Genomic DNA, 22,528 nt, shown 5'->3' on the forward strand with positions numbered 1-22,528 from the left:
AGGGGGGCGGGGGATGCTGTGTGGCACGACCAGGGAGGGGGGGGGAAGCTGTGTGGCACGACCAGGGAGGGGGGGAAAGCTGTGTGGCACGACCAGGGAGGAGGGGGAAGCGGAGTGGCACGACCAGGGAGGAGGGGGAAGCGGTGTGGCAATACCTAAAGGGGCCACTGAATTTATGGGGGTAAAAACTGGGGGCCTAACTTCTATATGGGGGCACAGTGTGACGTTTTCTGCCATTTTACTGCCGCAGTGAGTTCCCCTGCAAAGGGGCCTACTAAGTTTGTGTAGCCCAAGGGCCCACACAAACCTGGAGCCAGCCCTGGAAAGAGGTGTCTGATGTATAATTGTTCAATCTCTTATGTGTTATAGCATATATCATTTCCGAATATGCGACTATTACCATTGACAATTCATTTGTGAGCGGAAGTGTAAACGTGGATAAAAGCTGCTGCAAAATGAAATCCTTGTATTTTTTTCAATGCGAAAGGAAATTACCATAACCAGAGACCCTCCTCTCTCTATTTGGGATACGGGCACTGTGAACAGCGCCTATTCTCTGACTGTTTTCTGTTGCATGAGTCACTCATAAATTTAAAAGGCAGTGTAATGGAGGTATATTATGGAATTGTCTAATATACAAGCCAAAGTTCAGCAAGAGTGCCCCAGGTCCTTTTTGGTCCTGTTGTACATAAGTGTGACAGTCAAAAAATCTGTTCTGGTGATGTGATCGAGACACAGGTGGCTATCTTGGTAGGGTAAGTGCACACGTAGCCGAGTTTTTCTGCCACGGAAATTGCTGTGGATTTCACCTTACGCATTTAGTGAAAATCCGTGGCATTTCTGTGTAAAAAAAAAAAAGTGACCAAAAATCTGCATCATGCTTTAATTTCAACCCTATTTTTTTTTCCCCGATACGTGTGGCAAGAATTTTAAAACCCCATCCCCGTGTATTGTACTGTAATTTGCCTCGTACTTTGGTCGTGAAGTCTGCAATGAAAATCTGTTGCAATTCTGCCATGTCTGAACGTGGCCTTACAGTGCATATATTACAGCTCTGTCTTGTAAGGAGCCAAGCACCTGTGTGTTCATCACATAACGAAAACAGATTTTTATCCACTGGAAGTAAAGCGTGAAATTTCCTGAGATCTTAAACTGTGAGGAATTGATACAGAAAGTATATTGGAAACTTGTATAGCTTTCATTATACAATCAATACGCTTTATTTGATGAAACCATAATAGCCTTTAAATCATTCCCGAGTGTGTTTAGAACTGCTGCACTGGAGCTCCCTCTGGTTTTCCTTTTTTATAATATTTTTAATAACCTGTAAGAACCATTTCTTAAAAAATAATTACATAATTTTGTTCTCAAAATCCTTCCTGCACACACTATTTGTTGCAGATTTTTGAGCAGCGAATCCAAAACAAAATCTGCATGTGTTTCACAGCATTTCTGTCCTGTCTACTTGATACTGGGCTAGCCTTGAGGTCCTTTTACATAGGCCGTGTAAACGAGCGCCGATCAACGAGACAGCTCGTTGATCGGCGCTTGTTTGCTCCTTTCACAAGGCGCTATGATCGGTAATATATGGGGAAGAACTATAGTTAGTACAATAATTTGTCCATGTTTTTGCATCATGTTGGCAGCACCTCTCTATTTACATAGGGAGATGTACTGCCGACTCGCGACCATCTTCTCGGCCGCATAAAAGATGCGATCAGCCGATGAATGAGCGTTTGCGTGCTCATCGGCTGATCGTTGCCCTGTTTACATGGAGTGAGTGTTCATATGAACGCTGGTTTGCCCCAATCATTGGCCCGTGTAAGAGATCCTTTATATCTCCCACAGACTGGATTCCTTTTATAGATCGGTTCACTGATTATGGGGATTCTTTTACAATATTCAAAATGATAGTTAAGATTTTAAATCATTCCAAACTACAAAGCATGCAAACCACTGGTTTAATGGATAACTGCACTCAGCGCTGATAATGAAGTTAGGCGATCAGTGGGTTATATTCGTGATCTGCCGGATCAGAATCTAAACCAGGTTTTCCTGTGTACGTGTTTTATTTGATCCTGATCATCATGACTGCTCATGTGTTCTGCAGTTCTCTGCCGCCAGCCTGTGATTAGAGGTGAGCTGCATCACTGACGACTGATCTAATATTCTACAGCATAGGCAACAGTCTGAGTCGGCAGATTTGCTGAACAAAGGCTACAAATGGCTTTGGATTTCATCCATAGCTGTATCAAAAATACAGACTTTTTTTTCTCCTGAAATATTTTATAACTGAAAATTAAAATATAGTTTAGAAATTGGTCTCTAGTCATCAAGCCGGCAGTTTAAAGGGGTTGTCTGAGATTTTTACAAATGAAAATAACTGCAGTAAACGCTAGGAAAAAAAAGATTACTCACCTGTTCAATTCCTCTCCTCTTCAGCGCCGATGCTCCGGTGATCCCAACAATGACGTTGCATACATCAGTCACCTGACCGCTGCATCCAATCACTGACCTCAGCGGTCTTGTGCTGCACACGCAAGCATCACTTCTGAGGCCAGTGATTGATTGCAGCGGTGATATGGATGATTTACGTGACGTTTTCGTTGCAGGACTGGTGGGGATCACCGAAGCATTGGTGCTAGAGCGGCAGGGGATTTAACAGGTGAGACATGATTTTTTTCTTTTTAACATTCACTGCAGTTATTTCCATTTTTAGAAATCATGGACAACCCCTTTTAAGGAGGTCGTCTTATCTTGGCAGGTGGGCTCGCGCAATTTGATCAAACTGAGCGTTAAGAACCTCACATTTAAAAATCTAATAACTATAGTAGTAATGCAATTAAAATAATAGAAATGCATAATAAACATAAAGTGTGTGTGTATATCTATATATCGATCTCTTAGTGCCTGCGTTGTGCATCTGCATTCTCCTGTTATTGGTAATACATAAGTCACAAGCAGTTTAGCACCTAAATATCCGTTTCAAGTGACAGCTGCAATCCACAAGATTTCATACATCTGAAAATATTCCTGTGGTCTGCAGCTCCATAGTTAAAATCATTTGGTTGTGCTACAAAGAGTCTTTATAGAATATACACCAATCTGTCAGTTACAACAGGCAAACATTTTAAAGCGGATCTATCATCGGACTATGCTGCCCTATGTAAGGGCAGCATATTGTGGGGACAGGTTGGCTCCACTATTAGCCAAAAAGCAGAATATTTTTTGTGCCATTTGGGCTAATAGGAGTCACCAAAAAATACATCTGAGTTAATATAGTTATGAGTCCACAGTATTTGTGACGGGGGAATAGCTCCGCCACCCCTCTCTGCAGTGATTAATGGGCTGCTGTGTATCTGTTGGCAGGTGGCCTATTAGGCCCTGCAGGGTCTAATAGGTGTAAAGCCATGGCAGGCCGATGGGGTGACAGAAAGCCCCCTCGCACCGGCTAACCACTTAGACCGTTCTGCTAATGTTCGCAAAATCAACGGTGTTAAATGGCCAAGATCGCTTATCTCTGATCTCGGCCGTAGCAGCAGGATGACCGATATTCCCCACTTCAAATATTAGAACACATTGTAGTGATCTAACGTGTAGTGATCTGTGTTTTAATAAAAGAAGCACTCCGTTCTGGTCCGCAGTTAGATTACGTGACCCACACTTTGACTTGCCGAATCCTACATCGTTTGTTGTGTGGACTGTAGGAGATTTCCCGGGTAGTGGCTATAGCTTGATCAGAATGAAAACTGGTTAGTCATGGTTTGTTTATAATGGAAGCCATAATACTGTAAGACTTGTCTGACCCCATTGACTTGTGATGGGGTCCATTGTGGTTACACTTGCTGTCAAAAGTGAACGTAAACCTCGACGGACACCTCCCCCCCAAGATGCTTGCAATGCAGATGTGAACAAAAGCCTAAAAGTAGAACTGCTAGGGAAGTACTTGATTTCACGTTAAGGTATGTTCTGCCATGTCAGCACCTCCTCCTGGCACAAACTCTGCGGGGGGAAAAAATATCACTGTACAGTGTGCCTATTATGTGAATTATCAGAATAAGCCGCCGTGTGTTTGTACTTGAGTAATAACAGGATTTCTGACCATGTCACCCGTCTCGTGGATTTTACACCAGTTTACCTTCTGCAGATTTGTTATTGTACTTTTGGTGAATGGTGTGATTGATACATTTCCATGAATATTATTTCATAGGTGGTCATAATGTATTACGCAGATGTAGAAGGGTTGATAAAAGTGAAATGTTCCATGGACATATTCAATAGACTGAAATAACTGATTTGTATAATATGAATCTTATTTTTCCTATTTCTATGCAGATGATTTTGACTTGTCGGACTACTTTGATACCACAAAACCACCTAAAGTCATCCCCAAACGTCCAACGAAGAAGCCAGGTAATTTTGAAAGGTGCTTATGTTGGCAGCATGAAGAAGATACGGGGGTATACAATGGTATATATATTCGTGAAGCAGTGCAAATAGTGGAGTCTAGGAAGGGGTTACTCAAAGGGTTAAGATATTCAATCTCCTGATATGTAGAAATAAGTAAGAGCAGGTTTTAACCACGGAGAAGTGTGTTCATTTAATCTTTTTGTTAACCCCTCCAGGACACAGCCTGTTTTGGCCTTGTGGCACAGTGGTGTTTTTTTTTTGTTTTTTTTTCAAATCTGACGTGTTAATTTGTGGTAACTGGGAATGCTTTTACCTATCCAACCGATTGAGATTTTCTCGTGACATATTGTACTTTGGTGGTGGAAAAATTTGGTTGATATATTCAATATTTATTAGTGAAAAACACAATTTTTGAGAATTTGCAAAAATGTGCATTTTTGAAATTTAAATGGATATGCTTGTAAAAGAGTGACTATTTTGTGTGGTATTACTATTTCACATTTCCCATATGTCTACTTTATGTTTGCATAGTTTTTTTTTTTTGTTTTTTTTTTTTGTACGTCCTTTCATTTATTTTTTTTGCTAAAATTTTATTTGTAATACATTTTCTTCTGTAACACAGAAGGATTTACCAAAGAAACACAACTCAATATTTATTGCCATGATTCCGCGAAAATGCACCCCAACATTTGTAAAGCAATTCCTCCCGATTACGGGAATACCTCATATGTGGTAATCAACTGCTGTTTGGACCCGCAGCAGGGCTCAGAAGGGAAGGAGTGCCATTTAGATTTTGGAGCGCAGATTTTGCTGGCTTGGTTTTTAGTGCCATGTTGCGTTTGCAATGCACTCGAGGGACCAAAACAATGGAATCACCCCAAAAGTGATCCCAATTTGGAAACTGCACCCTTTTTCTAGGGGTATAGCTAGAATTTTGACACCATGTTTTTTTTTGTGGAATTAGGCCCTGAAAATAAATATCAACATTTTTGTCCACTGAAATGTTTTTTTTTTTTTTCATTTTCACAAGGGATAAAGGAGAAAAAACATTTGTAAAGCAATCTCTCCCGAATACTGCAATACCCCACATGTGGTCATAAATGTGTTTTTTGTTTTTTTTATTCGACATTAATTAACCTTTTCAGGACTGATCCTTTTTTTGCTTTCATTTTCGTTTTTCACCCCCGCCTTCCAAACGCCAGAACTTTTTTATGTTTTCCGTCAATAGAGCGGTGTGAGGGCTTATTTTTTGCAGGAGGAGTTGTAGTTTCTATTGACACCATTTAAAGTACCATATAATGTACTGGGAAACTGAAAATAAAATTCTTCCTCCATTGTTTTTTGTGTTTCGTTCTTGGACAACTTAACTTTATTTTGCGTCTTTATACATTTGGTATCACTGTAATCGTATTTAGTTTTTTTTTTTTTCTTATATTTTACTACTTTTACAAAAAACTATTTTGTATCACCGCATTCTGGGAGCCATAACTTTTTTTTATTTATTTTGTATTTTTTGGTGGGACGAGTTTTTGTTTTCTTTGGTATTAACATTTTGATCACTTTTTATTACGTTTTATTTAGAGCAAAGGTGACCAAAAAAGTGATTTTTGGCGTTTCTAAATTCTTTATTTCTTACGTCATTCATCGTGCGCTATAAATGACATTTTACTTTATTTTGCAGGTCGGTACGATTACGGCAATACAACATGTATATAGTTTTTGTTTTTTTATGTTTTGCAGCGTTTGCACAGTAATATCACTTTTTTATAAAATTAATTTTTTGTCACCATATTCTGAGAGCCATAACTTTTTTTTTTTTTTTTCAGGCAAAAAAGGCTGTGTAAGGGCTTGTTTTTTATGGGACGGGCTGCAGTTTTTATTGGTACTATTTTGGGGTACTTGCGACTTTATCACTTTTTATTCTATATTTTGGGAGGGGTGGTGACCAAAAAATAGTGACTCTGGCATTTGTTTTTAGTCTATCTTACTTTCTGTGTTCACCGCGTGGGAAAAATCACATTATAGTTTTATAGATGTGGGTCGTTCCAAAGGCGCTGATACCAAATATGCGTACTTTTTTTTTTTTTTTTTTTTTTTAATAAAAAACAACTTATTTTTACACTTTTATAATTATTATTTACTAACTTTGTTTTTTATTTTACACTTTTTTTTTTTTTTACCTAGTAGTTTAATGTATTCCAAGTGTCAGTGTGACGTCAGTCACTCTGACCGTAAGCCTATGAGGACCAGCCAGAGGCATGGCAGACCCGGATGCCGTTGCCTGGCCTCGGGATGCCTCGGGATGCCATGACAAACATCGGCAACCCCCACAATTGCATGGGGGCTGCCGATGTGCTACAAACTCCCTAAATGCGGCGATCACAATCAATCGCTGCATTTAAGGGGTTAATTGCCAAGATCAGTGCTGATCGGCGACAGTGGAGTGTCAGCTGTTGGGGACAGCTGACCGCCCTGTTCCCGATGCACACGGTCACCAACAGTGCATCGGGAACGACACAGGCTTCCTGTCAGAGTGATAGGAATTCACGATCAGAAGACTGATCCTAATAGGCTTCCGTACATGGCAGACACAGAGGCCATTATTTGGCCTCCGGTTGCTATGGCAACCATCGGCAAACGTCGTGATTTCATTGTGGGGTCTGCTGATGTGCTAGAAACCCCTAAAATGCGGAGATTTCAATCGTTCGCCGCATTTAAGGGGTTAATTGCTGGAATCTGCGGCAATGAGACGCTGATCGGCAACAGTGGAGTGTAAGCTGAAAGTGTCACCGTCCGTGTGCACTGGGAACTGCGCCCTTACTGTACGTCCTGGTGTGCTAAGACACCGGCCACCAGGATGTACAGTTGCGTCGTGGTGCGACTAGGGGTTAAAGTTGTCAAGTAAAAACATCCCCTCAACTCCTTATGCGCCAAATACATTATGTAAAGTTACCAAGAACATTACTATTCGTACTCCGAATGTCCTTTTTGAAACACCAGAACTCGTGGACTGCACTTTTGTCAAATCTGAATGATTGTTTGGATGGAGGGACTGAAGTCCACTAATGTTTCCATGTAGCTCTTGCCTAGTTGCCAGAGACTTCATTTAATGTCCATGTGTATGAAATCAGGCCTTTAGACACTATAAAAGCCTTTATTGTTACAGTGGCTTAGCGCCTGCATAGGCTGTGAGGTTGGACTTTCTTGATGGAATCTGAAACCCTGTACTCTGAAAACGTGGATGTGTAGCAGTAGCATGTTTTCAACATCAACTCTGCGTACAGTTTATAACTTTACAACTTAATTCATTTTCTAGATGTCTTTATCACAACTAAGAAGCCACGTGGATCAACTGCTAAGCCACCAAAAAAGCCAGGTACTATTTTATACTTCCTATAAAATACATTCGTCTCCAGAGCAGCTTAGGTAAGTGAAACTTTTGCGGCTAAGTAATTCTCCTTCAGGACAGGAGATTGGGATTAATCCACCTTTTAAAGTTATTGCTTTCCTGAAAAGGAAGAGGGTCTCTGGTATGTATATCGCTGAATGGTTACCATATAGCCATTCCCTCGTGAAGACTATTTTAGCTAATAGCTAGATCATGGCTGGACACGACCACCTTGTTTGCCAAAAGTCAGTATCTAACTTATGCCGGCATTCATCATCCTTTGTCTGGAGGCGGATCTGGGTGAGATCAGAGTAATATATATAATTGTATTCATTTAATAGCCGCTGGGGATACAAGTCGGATGACATAAAGTTCCGTCCGTTCTTAGTAAAATTGGGGATGTTGGAATTACTACTTGGTTTCAATGGGAAAGGGGAACACTGCTGTGATCAGAGCCGTATACAGCTGATATAAGTACTCGTGTACCTTGCGATCTACAGAAAAGTGGATATTAGGAAATGGGCTGCACTAGGGCTAAAGAATTAAAAATCTATGGTGTTCTTAGTTAGGGACACTTATTAAAGGCTTTACAGGGATTATTCAATATTACATATAGATTGTAATTGCGCAGTGGAATTTGCTCTACACAGAATTTACTAACCTGTATAAACCGTGAATGGTTAAGGCTTGTAGTTTGCTAATAATTTGGATGAATGCATTCTAGTTCTGTAGCCTTCCAGCTCTGCATTGGCAGTGTATGGATGGTAGTGGTTTTCCTATAACCAAGAAGTGTTTTATCTGCTGCAGTTTTTAGGTGAAGTAACAGGACACAGGTGGTGGTGTAGAATTGTTTGCCCAGTGCATGATATCATCTCTGCAGTTCTATAAGGAAATGTACACATCCAACAGTGCTGTACCAACCTGGTCTTTGGCTGTATTTCCATGAATACACCTAACCCAGTATAGTGTAGGAAAACATATCATTGGCAGTATCCATGGGCATGTTTGCTGCAAGATAAAGCACAGCAAGGAAGACATGAGGAGGTATGCTATATGGAGAAAAAGTATAGTGAGACACCTCTTAATCATTGAATTCAGGTGTTTTATTCAGTCTCATTACCACAGGTATATAAAATCCGACGCCAGCCATGCAGTCACCTTTACAAACATTTGTGAAAGAATGGGTCGTTCTAAAGAGATCACTGAATTCCAGCGTGGTACCGTAATAGGATGCCACCATTACAACAAGTCCGTTTATGAAATGTCTTGCCTCCTAAAACTCTGAGTGGTATTATTGCAAAGTGGAAGCGTTTGGGAATTACAGAAGCTCAGCCATAAAGTGACGGACCAGGTAAAATTATAGAGCGGGGTCCCCGAGTACTGAGGTGCATAAAAGTCGCCAATGCTCTCCTGACTCAATAACTGCGTTCCAATCCTCTGCCATTAACATCCGCAGAAAAGCTGAGTGCCGGGAGCTTCATGGCATGGGTTTCTATAGAGTGGTGTAAAGCACAGCACCACTGGCCTCTGGAGCAATGGAAACCTGTTCTGTGGAGTGATGAATCACTCTTCTCTATCTGGCAGTCCGATGAACGAATTTGGTGAATACCAGGAGAACATTACCTGCCTGACTGTATTGTGCCAACTGTAAAGTGGAGGAGGGATAATGCTATGGGGTTGTTTATCAGGGGTTGACCTAGACCCTTAGTTCCAGTGAAGGGAAATTAATGCTTCAGCATACCAAGACATTTTAGACCATTGTATTCTTCCAAATTTGAAATTTCAAACCATTTTGGGAAGGCCCTTTTTTGTTTCGGCAGGACTGTGTCCCAGTGCACAAAGCAACGTCTATAAGGCATGGTTGGGTGAGTTTAGTATGAGAGAACTTGACTGTCCCGCACAGAGCCCTCACCTCAACGCCATCAAACACCTTTGGGATGAACTAGAACAGAGATTGCGAGCCGGGCTCTCTCCTCCAACATCCGTGTCTGATCTCACAAATGCTCTTCTGCATGAATGGGCAAAAATTTGTACAAACACACTCCAAAATCTTGTAGAAAGCCTCCCCAGAAAAGTGGAAGCTGTTATGGCTGAAAAGGGGGGAACTCTATATTAATGCTTATGGATTTAGAATCGAATGTCGTAAAAGCTCCTGTAGGTGCAATGTGTAGGGGTCTCAATACTTTTCTCCATATAGTGTGTGTGGTACACTTTTAATAAAGACATCGATTAAAACAAAAAGCTTTGGTGTCAATCTGTCTGACTTCCAGCCTATGGAATTTCTGCACTACAATAGATAGCCCACAAAACAAGAGATTGTAAGAGATGTGGCAAGTATAGGTAGACCATTAAATCCAAGGATGACATTGTATCCAAGTTCTTTCTGAAGCTGAGCAAGTTTTTTGCCGACACACGTAGATTGAATACAGGTCTGAGAAAGGCAGTCACAACCCTCGTTCCAGAGCAAGAAATGTAACATAGCCATTGAATCGTGAAGGGGAAAATATTATGCACATATAAAAAAAGAAAACTACCTAGTGTATTCTTCTAATTGGGTACCAGTATATGTAGTATAGCTTTCATAAGATTTGACAGAACAATGGCATGTTCAAATTAAAAACAAAGCCATAATCATAAAAAAACAACCGGTAACTTGCAAGTACTATTGTGTAGGAGAAGCAAAATAATCAAAACTGCAGAACTGAATGTCAGGCTATTCAAATGTAATGATCCAGACTATATACTTGTTGAGGAATGTCTGTGTGCAAATGGGAACTCCAGCAACACCGAAGGCAGCGTTCGTCTGATATTGACCCTAAAAAAGAAACCTGGTTTGGCGCTGCAGTGGAATCCGTAGGTAGTCACTCATACACCTAATGGGACAGTGCCAGTATAAAGGAGGTCAGGATCCGTTCAATACTCCACATTGTGCTTGATGCTGAAATGGGTGGTCCGTTTTGGACTATCCTTACTTGTAGCAAGGGTCTGTTCACATTAAACAACCTTGCACCATTCTCCGGAAGCTGGCTCTCAGCTATTTTTAAGTGCTGGAAAATAACACCTTAAAAATAGATGGATAATAGTGCAACACCACAGGGTTGGTTTCACAGCACACCCTTTTATTCCATACTCACAAAGTATAAAAAGTAAAAGCGTATCAAACATTAAAAACATCGGCATGCCAAGTAATCTTTCCTGACCCAGGGTGTCGCCCTTTCGGCTTCTTCCGGGGCATGCACCATCACTGAAACTTAGTCGCTAATGTGTTGTGGTCCTCATACTATATTCCATTTTACTATTGAAACATACAGGCGCAAACATCGATAGACAAATGTATGTCTTACAAACATAAAAAATATATACAACATTGCACTACACAGAATGTCAGAATAAGTATGTCCGGCACATATTTACTCTAAACCAGGGGTCTCAAACACACGGGATGCATGCGGCCCCTGAGGCTGTCATCTGCAGCCCGCGGGACACAGAGCCACCAGTATAGGCTCTGCTCCGGGTCTCTCTGGAATCCCATGACAGCGCTGTCCATATATGGATAATGTCTGGGGCTTCAGGCTCTGCTCCGGAACTCTGGGGACGTATCTGACATCACTGTGCATATATGGACAGTCATGTCAGCAGAGCTGTAGTCCCAGGCAGAGTGCTAGAAGCGGGACTCCAGCTCTGGACAAGCCCCTTACATCACTGTCCTTAAATGGACACTGTCAGGGGCTTCCCCCAGAGTTCCAGAGCAGAGCCTATACTAGTTCTCTGGGGTTCCCCCTGACATCACATTCTGGTCCAGGAGGATCCCTGACATCACGGTCTACGGACAGTGATGTCAGGGGCTCCTCCAGCAGAGGAATCTCCTGCCAAAGCCGTGGCAAACGCTCTGGCTGGGGATTCCACTCCTAGAGGGAGCCCCAGTGGAGCGATCTACAGGGGGCACTGTGGCATTATCTGCGAGTGGGTGTGGCAGAATCTACAGAGGGCACTGTGCAGATACTGCCACACATCAACCGGTAGATAATGCCACAGTGCCCTCTGCAGATACTGCCACACATCTACCCATAGACCAGGGGTCTCAAATTCGGCAGGGTAAGTGGGCCACATATATAGAAAAAATGGGAAGTTGATACAATACAAAATTATTGTTAATAAATTACTTATTTGAACTACTCTAACACTATTACTATAATAATACTACACTACTATAAAATTAATACAACATTACTATAATAATACCGCTAGGTGTAAAATTTGAGATATTTCACCACGTGCTTATTTCAACAATCCAGTTTCCCAGTTTGTCTCGCTAAATGCAGTCCGGCGGCTCAGTTGGCAGCGTTTGGCAGACACACATGTCAAGATTGGGCAGCCCCTTTTTAGATGCTGCCGCAGCGCCCTCGGTGGATTCTGCCACAGGGGCTTGCCCAGAGCTGGAGTCCCGGAGCAGAGCCGCTTCTAGCACTCTGCCTGGGATTCCAGCTCTGCTCCTGACATCACTGTCCATATATGGACAGTGTGTCAGGGTCTTCCCCAGAGCTGGAGTCCTGGGCAGAGCACTAGTAGGCTCTTCCTGGGACTCCCAGCTGTGGTCCTGACATCACTGGGACTCCTGCTCTAGGGAAGCCCCTGACATCATTGTCGATGTATGAACCGTGATGTCAGGGAATTCCAGAGTCCCAGAGCAGAGCCTGTACTAGCGCATACTATTCAAACTGTAACTTAAAGGGATGGCCTATCCTCCGGCTAGGCCATCAATAGCTGATGGGTCAGGGTCTCACTCCCGGGACCCCTGCCAATCAGCTATTTTGAAGGGCGTCGACACAAGTTGTGTTTACATGAGAAATAACTTTTTCTGCCATTATATGAATTGCATCCTGCACTTTTTTTTTTAGCAGTTTTCTCCTCTGCAGGCTCTATTTTATTTTTTCCTTTTGAGCTAGTGGGTGGAGCTTAACTGCTATCATGTCTTCCATAGACTGCATACAGAGAAGAGGAGTATCCTGCTCTTCATCTATCACATATACAGAAGCAGCAGTATGGAGTCGATTATACATTCGTAATAAGCAGTGTAGCTGTGAATCCATCACTGGGGAGAGATCTAACACTTACTAGCTGCTGAAGTATCTGTATATCTTTCACTACCCCCTCGCCTCTCCATAGACTTCTATGAGCAGCTGTAAATTGGTCCCTTAGTTAGCTGATAGTCTGCCACCTCTTGAGGAGTCAGAAAAAGCAGTAAATTCATTCAGAGTGAGTGAACAATTGGGGGGGGGGGGAGGGTGGAGGTATTTTTCTGCAATCTATTACAAAGTTAGTCACCATTCAAGACATCCTTTACTATGTATACTGGCGCCAGGTGTCTCCCTTCCTGTGACCTACTACCCCCACCCCCCCGTTGTCAAGCAGAATTTGTCCCTAGTTGCAGAGAAGACGGACTGCAGGAAGTGTGTCTCTGCACAGCCGCCCATAGAAGTCTATGGAGAGGAGGACGGAACAGAGGGTGAAGGAGACAGACGTTCTGCAGCTTCCTAGTAATCATTACAGTCTCACCCCAGTGCTGGATTCACCGCTACACTGCTCATTACTGCTGTATAATCTCCTCCATTCTGCTGCAGTGTGTATATTTAGGTGTATGGAAACAGTATTCTGGAGCTGACTTCTATGGGTGAGTTTCCTAGGTGTGACCTGTGCAGAGGTCACTATGCAGGGAGAGAAGGGGTGCGCTGTGTATGACCTATTGTCAATGATGTAGAGGTTATCATTCATTGTAATCCTGCCTGTGATTATATGGATATGACTGACCCTTCCTGTTCTGTAGAGATCACTTTTTAGCAGTCTATTCTTATGCTCCGTTGCCAGAGTGAACTACTAAATTTTTTATACAAACTACGTCATATAAAAATTTAACTCCTAAATATGTTTAACATAAAAACTTTATTCAAACAAGAAGTCATTTTCTGAAGTCCCATTCCTTTGAGCTACAATGTTGTTTTTTGTTTTTGTTTTTTTAGAGCTTTTATCATTTGTATAACGTGTTTTTGTTTTTTGTTTTTTTTCCATTTTTGTGTTTGAATTTTAAAGATCCTCATGATTTAAACTTGGAAGATGCCTTGGATGGGAGGAATGACCCAAATGGAGCAGGTAAGTTCTGGGATAAGCGATAAAAGATCATCTTATAACCACATGACACATAATTTAAGTTCACTTTATTTCACTCCGTTCCAGTGGGTACTAACCATTTGTAATAACCCTGATAATTGCCTTTTAAACATGAATTATCAAAACCTTTTTGTATTCTGCTGTACTTACAGGAGTTTTCCCACTTAGAAGGACTCCCACAACGTTTTTTGTATTTTCTGGCCCATTAGAGAAGCACATTATGTAAATTGTGGTTTAGGTAATCTTACCGGTGGCTGTATTTGTGAGTTATCCACTCCCTTCTGGTCCTCCGCTGTGTCATGTGACCAGCAATAGGACGATCTAACTGGCACAGCGCCTCATGTGGACAACAAGTCAGTTTCTCCATTCATTCCTATAAGACTCAGATCGAGCCTGTAATGAATTAACTTCACAAAACTTTAGATTATGTGTGTCTTATGGGTCACAGAATAATAAATGTTGTGGGAGTGCTCCTTTAAGACCACCCCTATTCTTGTATCCCTGATGTACAGCTGACCACATTCAGATATTATCGCCAAAATGAAGCATTATGTACATATTATTCGCGCATTGGGACGAGGGGTTGTTTTGTTTGTCTTCATTGACAGGACAATTGGCATGTTGCATCAATACACATTGGAGTAGAATTGACTGCATCTTCTGGGTAGACTTGATGCTGTCCTGATTTTTAGGAGGTAGATACATCTTAGGTCTGCACGAGGATACAATTTTGTAGTGTTAGACATTTTGTAATATTTACCAAACACTGATGCTGAAATCTTATTATATTAGTGCAAATTTATCCAGATTATTTTGCCTTTATATTGATGTAACTGTCATCAGAGACGCTTATTTAGTAAAGTCAAAAATATAGAAAGAATCCATATCCCGCAGCAGAAGTAATCTGCTGTCCAGAATGGCAGTCTCTTTGTTGGTATTAATGTGCAGTTATTAAAACATTCAATGATCTTCCGCACCCATTTTGAGAGTCCTGCCTGACATTTTTTTTTTTCTCAATACCCTCAACACTTTGTACAATGTCACGATACACCTGTATAAAGAAATATTCTCTGCCTTGGATCCTGTAATATCTAGCACAGGGTGTATTTTTATTTTTTTTCATACAAAGAATGGAGCACACCAAGTCTGGAAGGTGGATTCTGGGATGTAGTTTAGGAGGGAGCTGGAGATCAGATGTAGATATCTTGCTAATTCATTCTTAGTGAGACTAGCAGAGCATGTTATAGATGGTGACCGATACTATTCAAAGAGGAGAGAGGATTCACCCCTCCGATCATTTCCCTACAGCGGTAGCGGTTCTGTTGATGTAGGTGCACCCATTTTCCCCTATATTTTAGGACCTCTATAAGATGCTCTGAACAATATGAATTGGTAACTGTTTTTAATTTGCTCTAGCTTCTATAAGCGGGTAGCGATGAAATGCTCCAATGTATGAATTTAATACAGAACATATATGAAGATGAGGATTTGAGTACTTTGTGGAGGTTCATATCGATAAGGATATAAAATTAACATTTCCATGACTGTAGGTTCCACAATTAGAGATAAAGATAAACCCACAAGTGGTAAAGACACAGGTGAGACATTCTTCATTTGACTCCAGTTTTTCACTTCCCTTCTTATTCTCTAATCTTGTAATGTTAACATGTCCGTTCCCAGACACTCCTAACAAAGTCTAAGCTTGGCTGGATTGCATGTTGAACAAATCTTAACAAAATGCTGAGTGATCTATGGCTATTTGCTTTTCTGCTATTAAAGCATGTGACAAAGGCAAGCGGGGCAGAACCTTGTAAAAAAAGAGGGTTTTATGTTCCTTTTGGCCTACAGAAATCTTCCCCATTAAGTGGCCCGAGCAGCTTGGCATGTTATTTCTATGGAGGCATCAGGGACAATATTGGGTTCAAACCCAACACATTTGATCCCGCGGTTTTGGCTGTCCCCATAAACATTTTGGCAGATCTCCTCAAAATCGTTGATCTGCCAACACATCTCATGTTTGTGGTGAACTGATTTAAGATGAACGAACGTACGTACAGCATAATGGCTCAGGGGTTTGCTACGTTTCCTTGCAGTACTAGGGTCCTGGATTGGAATACAAGTTTGTATGTTCTCCCGTGTTTGTGTGGGATTCCTCTGGGTACTCTGTTTTTTCTCCATAGTGTCCAAAACATACTGATACATTTGCAAAATTGTCCTAAGTGTACGTGTGGCTGTACTGGGTAAAACGCAACCATTCACCCCATTGGGGAAAGGGACTGATAAGCGAAGACCATCTCTGTACAGTGCTGCAATATATGTTGGCGCTATATAAGCTACATGAAATAAATAAAACCTACAATTCCATATTTAACACTTGATTAAACCAAAATGTATTCAATCCAGTGGTTTACGACTACTTGACATAATGGTGACGATCTACAGCGGAGGAGAACCCTGCCCATGTGTGCTTACAATCTAAAGCAGAATATGAGTGTTAATACATTCCAAAAAATTCAGGGGTGTTCTGTCTAAGCTTGGGGTTGCTGGAGTCCTTTTCTTTTCTCCAGAACAGATGGTTGCTGTGCTGCTGTGTGGCTTCTCCTATTCTGCTTCAAAATGTATTTCCTTTTTTTTTTTTTTTTTTTTTTTTTTTCTTCCTCGTTGTAAAAATTGTACCAGTCGCTTTATTCAGTGTGGAAAAAGGCATTTGTGGCCAAATCAGGAGATTACTCCACAAGCACGAAGAAGTCCTAGATCAACAACCGAATCTGAATATTTATTTTTACGTTTCAGATCATTCAGACTCTGATTTGGACAACATATTTAATGGAGACTACAAGCCAGATAAAGGAAAAGGTAGTCCATCAATCTGTGGTGACTGCAATGAGAGGAACAGTGTCCGCATATTAATTTACATACAAGTATCGTTCATCTCCCCTGGCTAGGCTTAAGGACCACCGTGGTTAGCACTGTTGCCTTCCAGTACTGAATTTGAGGCTGACCAAAGTCCTCATCTGCGTGGGGTTTGCATGTTCTCCCCACGTTTGTGTGCGGTTTATCCGGGTATTCCGGTTTCCTCCATTCTCCAAAAATATACGGATAGGTGAAATTTCTTCCTATGAATGTGAATGATGACTGTGTACAGCGATGCAGAATATGTTGGCGCTATATAAGCAACAGAAATAAAACCTATCACCATTATTGCTTTCCACCGATCCAACCAAGGTTCTATATAGCATATGTTGTATGCAACGTACCAAAATAATTTGGCTATGAATTAGTATGTGTTATACATGGTGACTGAGAGCACCGTCCACTGCCAATATATTGCATTATACTGATGGTTAGACTGCACCCCCCCCCCCCCATAACCGACCACTTCAGGTCTAGAGGGGCAGGCAAGAAAATAGTCTGCCCCCATGATCACTACTTCATCTCCTATATCCACACATCTGAGATTCTGTAAAAATATTTATGTATATGTGTGAATGATGCTCGAATCTTTTTAAAACCTGCAATTTTAGAAGCTCCATAATTAAGATGTATTGTTACTTTTTAAAGAGGACCTGTCAGCTCTACAAAAATATCTCTAATTTAGTAAACACGTGTGTTTCCCATAAAATAGCAAGGCTTAGAATTTTGCTTTTTGATATTCCTCTGTTATTCCTCCAGGAAATGTAGGAATAAATCGAGAACTGGGTGTTAGCATTTTCCTTGTCAGTGGGGCATGTCCCTACATAGTCTGCCACTGTCTGATCCTTGCTGACAATGTTGCGACACTCTTTAGGGACACACCCCATTGACAAGGAGAATGTTCATGCCCCATTGTCCATTTATTCACACATTTCCAGGAGGGATAACAGAGGAAAAACACAACCTAGAGATTTAAGAAAACGTGCTTCTGAATTGCTATTTCATAGGTAGTACAAGTATTTCATAAATGGATGTGTCAGGAGGGTGGATGTATTGTCTTTAGTCTTAAACGTTTTATATCATGTTCTAGGGTTTCTTTAATGTTATTGCAGCTGTATGTATTGATATGATACATTTATTTAGGTGGGAGTCCTGGAGGTCGGGGGTCAGCAGGTGGTGCCGGTGCCAATGATAACTATGATAATACAGGTAGGTACTCTTAATTGAGTTCCTTCTGATATTCATTCTTTTGCTTTAAGAGTCTTCTATAAACGTATGTATTGTTAGAGAAGTATGAGAAGGGAGATATCTATTATTCATCAAACATTCATTTTCCCTTGTAGCTACATTTGATTATTTTTTTTACCCATTTGAAGTGAAAACCCCTCATTGTATGTAAAGAGCCCTTCCGATTTATGGCATCAATACCAAATATTTTATTATGTCATAGCGTTTGCTGCTTCCATTTCGATAGTATTCTCCCCCTTGTGGGTACATCTATTGCAGTTTCTATTTAGCCAATAAAACCTACTCTGGACTCCCACCTGTCTCCTTTGCTCCCCGGCGATCAGCTGATTCGCCCCAGGGAAAATACATGGCTGTTGGAAACACGGAGCTCGCAGTGCTACACTGTTTCTGGAACTCCCATTCATCTTTTTATAGGAGTTCTGAAAACTGCGGAACAAAAATACGCTCTGCTGTTTCCAGAAAGTCATCTTGTAACTCAGTGGCTGAAGCCCAGCGGCAGAAGGTATGATGGGGGTCAGAAGGCTCCGTTTTAGGGGTTGGTGGGGGTCCCATAGGTAGGACACACATCTTTGGGACATTTGTGGCATATCCTCTGGATATACTATAAATGTCAGAGATGGGAATACCCCATTAAGCATGGTTTATATCGGGCTCGGTAGTATCATTAGAAATGTTCTCTGGTTAAGAGCATCTCTCCATGACAGAGCAGGGGTTTCCCAGCTGTTGCCGAACTACAACTCCCAACATATCCTGAAAGACCGTGGGAACCCCTATTAACAGCTTATCGTTGAAGGGGGCTTTTTTGTATTGTGCAGTCTGTCTTGCTGTAGAAATAAGACTCTACAGCATGTTTTACCAGGTTTTTTTTAAATCTATTTTTAGGAAAGCCAACGAACAAGTTCTTTATTAGTTTATTTCCTAATAGCCAATCCTCCTAGTAATGCAGAAATACATCCTCTGCTTCCATAGCAGACAGGCAGATTTGACTTTCAGGATTCTTTGACAGCAGTATTGACTGACACCCAGCTTTCCCAGAAGTAAGAAGTGGCTGAATAGATCATAAGACTTCACACAAGACGACCTCTGAGTCCTATTATGCACCAATGATTTTATTTTAAGAGGAAATTATATATAACATGAACTTTTTCTCATGACAGGCAGTGTAGCCGAAACTGGAACCATTGCCGGGATTGCAAGCGCCGTGGTGATGGCATTAGTTGGGGCTGTGTCCAGCTATATCTCCTATCAAAAGAAGAAATTTTGCTTCAGTATTCAACGTATGTGGTTCTTCATTCACTAGAAGTGATGTAGAATATGACGTATATAACATATATTCAATAAAAATGCAGTGTTAAAGTTAATATATATACATACATACATACGGCGTGTAGGAGGCAGACAGAACGTTACATTCATCTACAATCCTACACCAGAAGAATGATACATGAAGTCCAATCTGCTGTGGCGGGCAATACCGGCACCTTTTCTATAGTAATTTCGAAAGGCTCCCTATACCTGAACCAGGGACATTGGATGCATGAAGACATATGCTGGGATGCACAATGGGGCAGCTTTACTGCTGTATCTGTGTCTAGAACAAAATATTTGGCGCATCTTATGTTAGACTAAAAAGTCTAGTGAGGCAAAATCCGCTGTTCTCAAATTAAAGTGTCTAGAAAAGGGGCTGTGGCTTAGAATAGAAAGGGTGGGGCTTAAAATGCAACAAAAAAAGAGCTCCCCAAAAGTTGCTACAAAGAAGAGTAAAGTGTGTAACATGTCAAGCATGATGCGCCAAATTTATCATACAGTGTGCTGATAATTTTGGTGCTTTTTCAGACTACCTAGTTTAAGGTTGTTCTGTCTAAATCCAAGACCACTTAGTAAATCTGCCCCAATGTGTGCAACGTAATGTAAGCTTGTCTAGGGCCATCAAAGCTTAAAGGCCATGTCTGCCGTTTCAATAGTTTTTTTTTTTTTTTTCTTCAATGCATCTCTAATAGTGTTCATGTAGTATTCACATTGTAACTATATTAATGGAGGGTGAATGAGCTGATCTACTATGGTTGTATTTGTCACGTCTTACAATTGGGATGATATATACTTAATATACGTGCTTACGTCATGCCTTGTAAACTGGTTATATTCTAAGCCCATGTAAAAAAAGAAGGAAAAGTAGGAATACCGTGCAGAATATATATTTTTTTGCAGGATCCCTCAGGATAGAATAGTGTAGTGTACGAAGTTTTTCCATCCTCAAAAAAAAAAAAAGGTATACCAGGCTGACGGAGGCCAAAAGTACACTCTTTTGGACCTTGTGGCGCTTATGGAGCGCTGTGGACATGTTTAGCATGTACGTAGGTCGCTTACCAAATGTGCACGCTAAACGTAGGGCCAAATTGTGATGTGAACAGACCATAAGGCATCATGCACACGTCCGTAGCCATGTGCACGGCCGTAATTTTCATGGTCGCAGCCATTATTTGCTATGAGCCTGGACCGCAGAACACGGCCATAATAAGACTTGCCCATTCTTTCTGCGGTCCGGGCTCCTGGGCCATGCACGGCCCGTGGAAACCACTGTCGTGTGCATGGCCTCATAGGAATGAATGGGGCCGCAATTCTCCTGTGGATTTTCGGGGGAATTACGGCCGCAAAAGCACGTTCGTGTGCATGGGGCCCTAAGACCAGTAACCTGGTGCTTACATGTTTTCGATAAACTGCTTAGTCCTAACCGGGCTGTAGAACAATACATTTTTATTTATGACTATAATCAAGCAGAAGGCTTGAGAAAGCGGGTCTATGTGAAACAGCTGTTGCCTGTGAACTTGTGCATATCTCCGTCTCCCCCCACTTCTCATTGAGCAATAAAACATATGAAAACGTCAGATTTGGGTGAGTGCGGCTCTATTTCTTTCTTCATCGCGATATATATGAACTTTTCTTGCTGAGCCAGCACCTCCCTTGACACACACCGTGTCCGTGTACATGCTGCCGGGGCAGTGATCTGCCAAATGCCCGGAGAACTATTGATTGCAGCAGTGCCGACTTTTATTCTTTTGCTATTGCATAATCCAAAGGATGCATTGACTTTAGGCATGGTAGTAGCAAATGATCAGATCAAAGTGTTTTCTATTAGAATGTTTTTGTTTTTATGAAGAAGTTGATCTTTGTTCACATGTTTTTTGGCCTACGTTTTACGGTAGATGGTAAGAAAATCTGCTTACGTGTTTGTTAAACGTAGGCTGTGACTGATGCCTAACAGTGGCATCCGTCACCTAGAGACTTTAATGGTATATGTTAAACGTAAACTTTCATGACCCTGTTCATGGCGTATATGTTTACTGCATACCATTAGTCTATGGGTGACAGATACCACTGCTAGTCTATGGGTGATGGATGGCTATTAGGCCGGGTTCTCACGGGTCAGATACGCTGCCTAAAAATCACTCCGCATGTCCGATCTGGAAGCCGCAGTACATTCTGTCCGAAAAATGACACCATGTTGTGTTACGTTTTTTAGGACTTTTTTTTTCGCTACGGAAAGCAGCGGTAAAAAACACTCATACTTACCAAGGCCGTTGTTATGGTGACGCGTCCCTCTGGGGTTGGCTTCCCTGGATGACGCTGCAGCCCATGTGGCCACTGCAACCTGTAATTGGCTGCAGCGGTCATATGGTATGCAACGTCAACCCAGGAGGCCAGACTGGACTAAAAACAGACTTCTAGGTATGTGTTTTTTGTTGTTTTTCCGTAGCTACGATTTTTGTGAATACACCGCAAAAGTTGCAACACTTTGCTTTCTGCTGCGGGATTTGCATCTCCATTGAATTCAATGGGGAAAACCCGCAACGGAAAAATCACTAAGACGCAGCATAAATTGACATGCTGCAGATTTAAATTCCATATCGCAGGTCAATTAACATTTACCCTGCGGTTTTTTTCCGAAGCATGGGCATGAGGTTTTCTATATCTCATCCACTTTGCTGCTACTGTAAATGCAGCGGAATTTCTGCACATAATTCCGTTGCGGAAATTCCGTAGCGTTTACGCAACGTGGGAACCCGGCCTTATGGTAACAGTTTAACATATATGTCCTGAAATCTATTGAATATCTTGTGGTATGTATGTTAAGCGAATGCCTGTGGCATATGTCACCCATAGGATCCCAGGTTAAAAAATGTATGCCGCTCTTTTTTTGCGTAGTCCGGTTGTACAGAACAGCCTAATCTACTACGCTTATTCTATACTTCAAATAAGATTCTAATAAAGGCCCTATGGATACATTTAGCATGTACGCCTGGAGCTTTCCTGACGTAAACACTAAACGTAGGGCAAAAATGTGATGTGCGTGGCGCCTTGTACAGGTAAACGTTTTTGCTATCCAGTCCTGTAAAGATTCTGTCT

At 41.5% G+C, this 22,528-nt stretch overlaps 1 protein-coding gene across 2 annotated transcripts in view; it reads left to right on the top strand.

The window, feature by feature from the left end:
- The window catches only part of CD99L2 (CD99 molecule like 2), a 69,501-nt gene that overhangs the window by 39,402 nt on the left and 7,571 nt on the right, over positions 1-22,528 (top strand). Inside the window, exons 4-10 of one of the 2 annotated variants that reach the window (XM_075835870.1) lie at positions 4,336-4,413; positions 7,727-7,786; positions 13,886-13,945; positions 15,514-15,561; positions 16,757-16,819; positions 18,020-18,085; positions 19,282-19,401. In XM_075835870.1, the coding sequence (XP_075691985.1) occupies positions 4,336-4,413; positions 7,727-7,786; positions 13,886-13,945; positions 15,514-15,561; positions 16,757-16,819; positions 18,020-18,085; positions 19,282-19,401 (495 nt within the window). The remainder of the gene's footprint in view (positions 1-4,335; positions 4,414-7,726; positions 7,787-13,885; positions 13,946-15,513; positions 15,562-16,756; positions 16,820-18,019; positions 18,086-19,281; positions 19,402-22,528) is intronic. The other variant, XM_075835871.1, reaches the window with a different exon arrangement.

Source organism: Rhinoderma darwinii, chromosome 8, assembly GCF_050947455.1.
Source record: "Rhinoderma darwinii isolate aRhiDar2 chromosome 8, aRhiDar2.hap1, whole genome shotgun sequence".
In the NCBI taxonomy this organism is placed as follows: domain Eukaryota; kingdom Metazoa; phylum Chordata; class Amphibia; order Anura; family Rhinodermatidae; genus Rhinoderma; species Rhinoderma darwinii.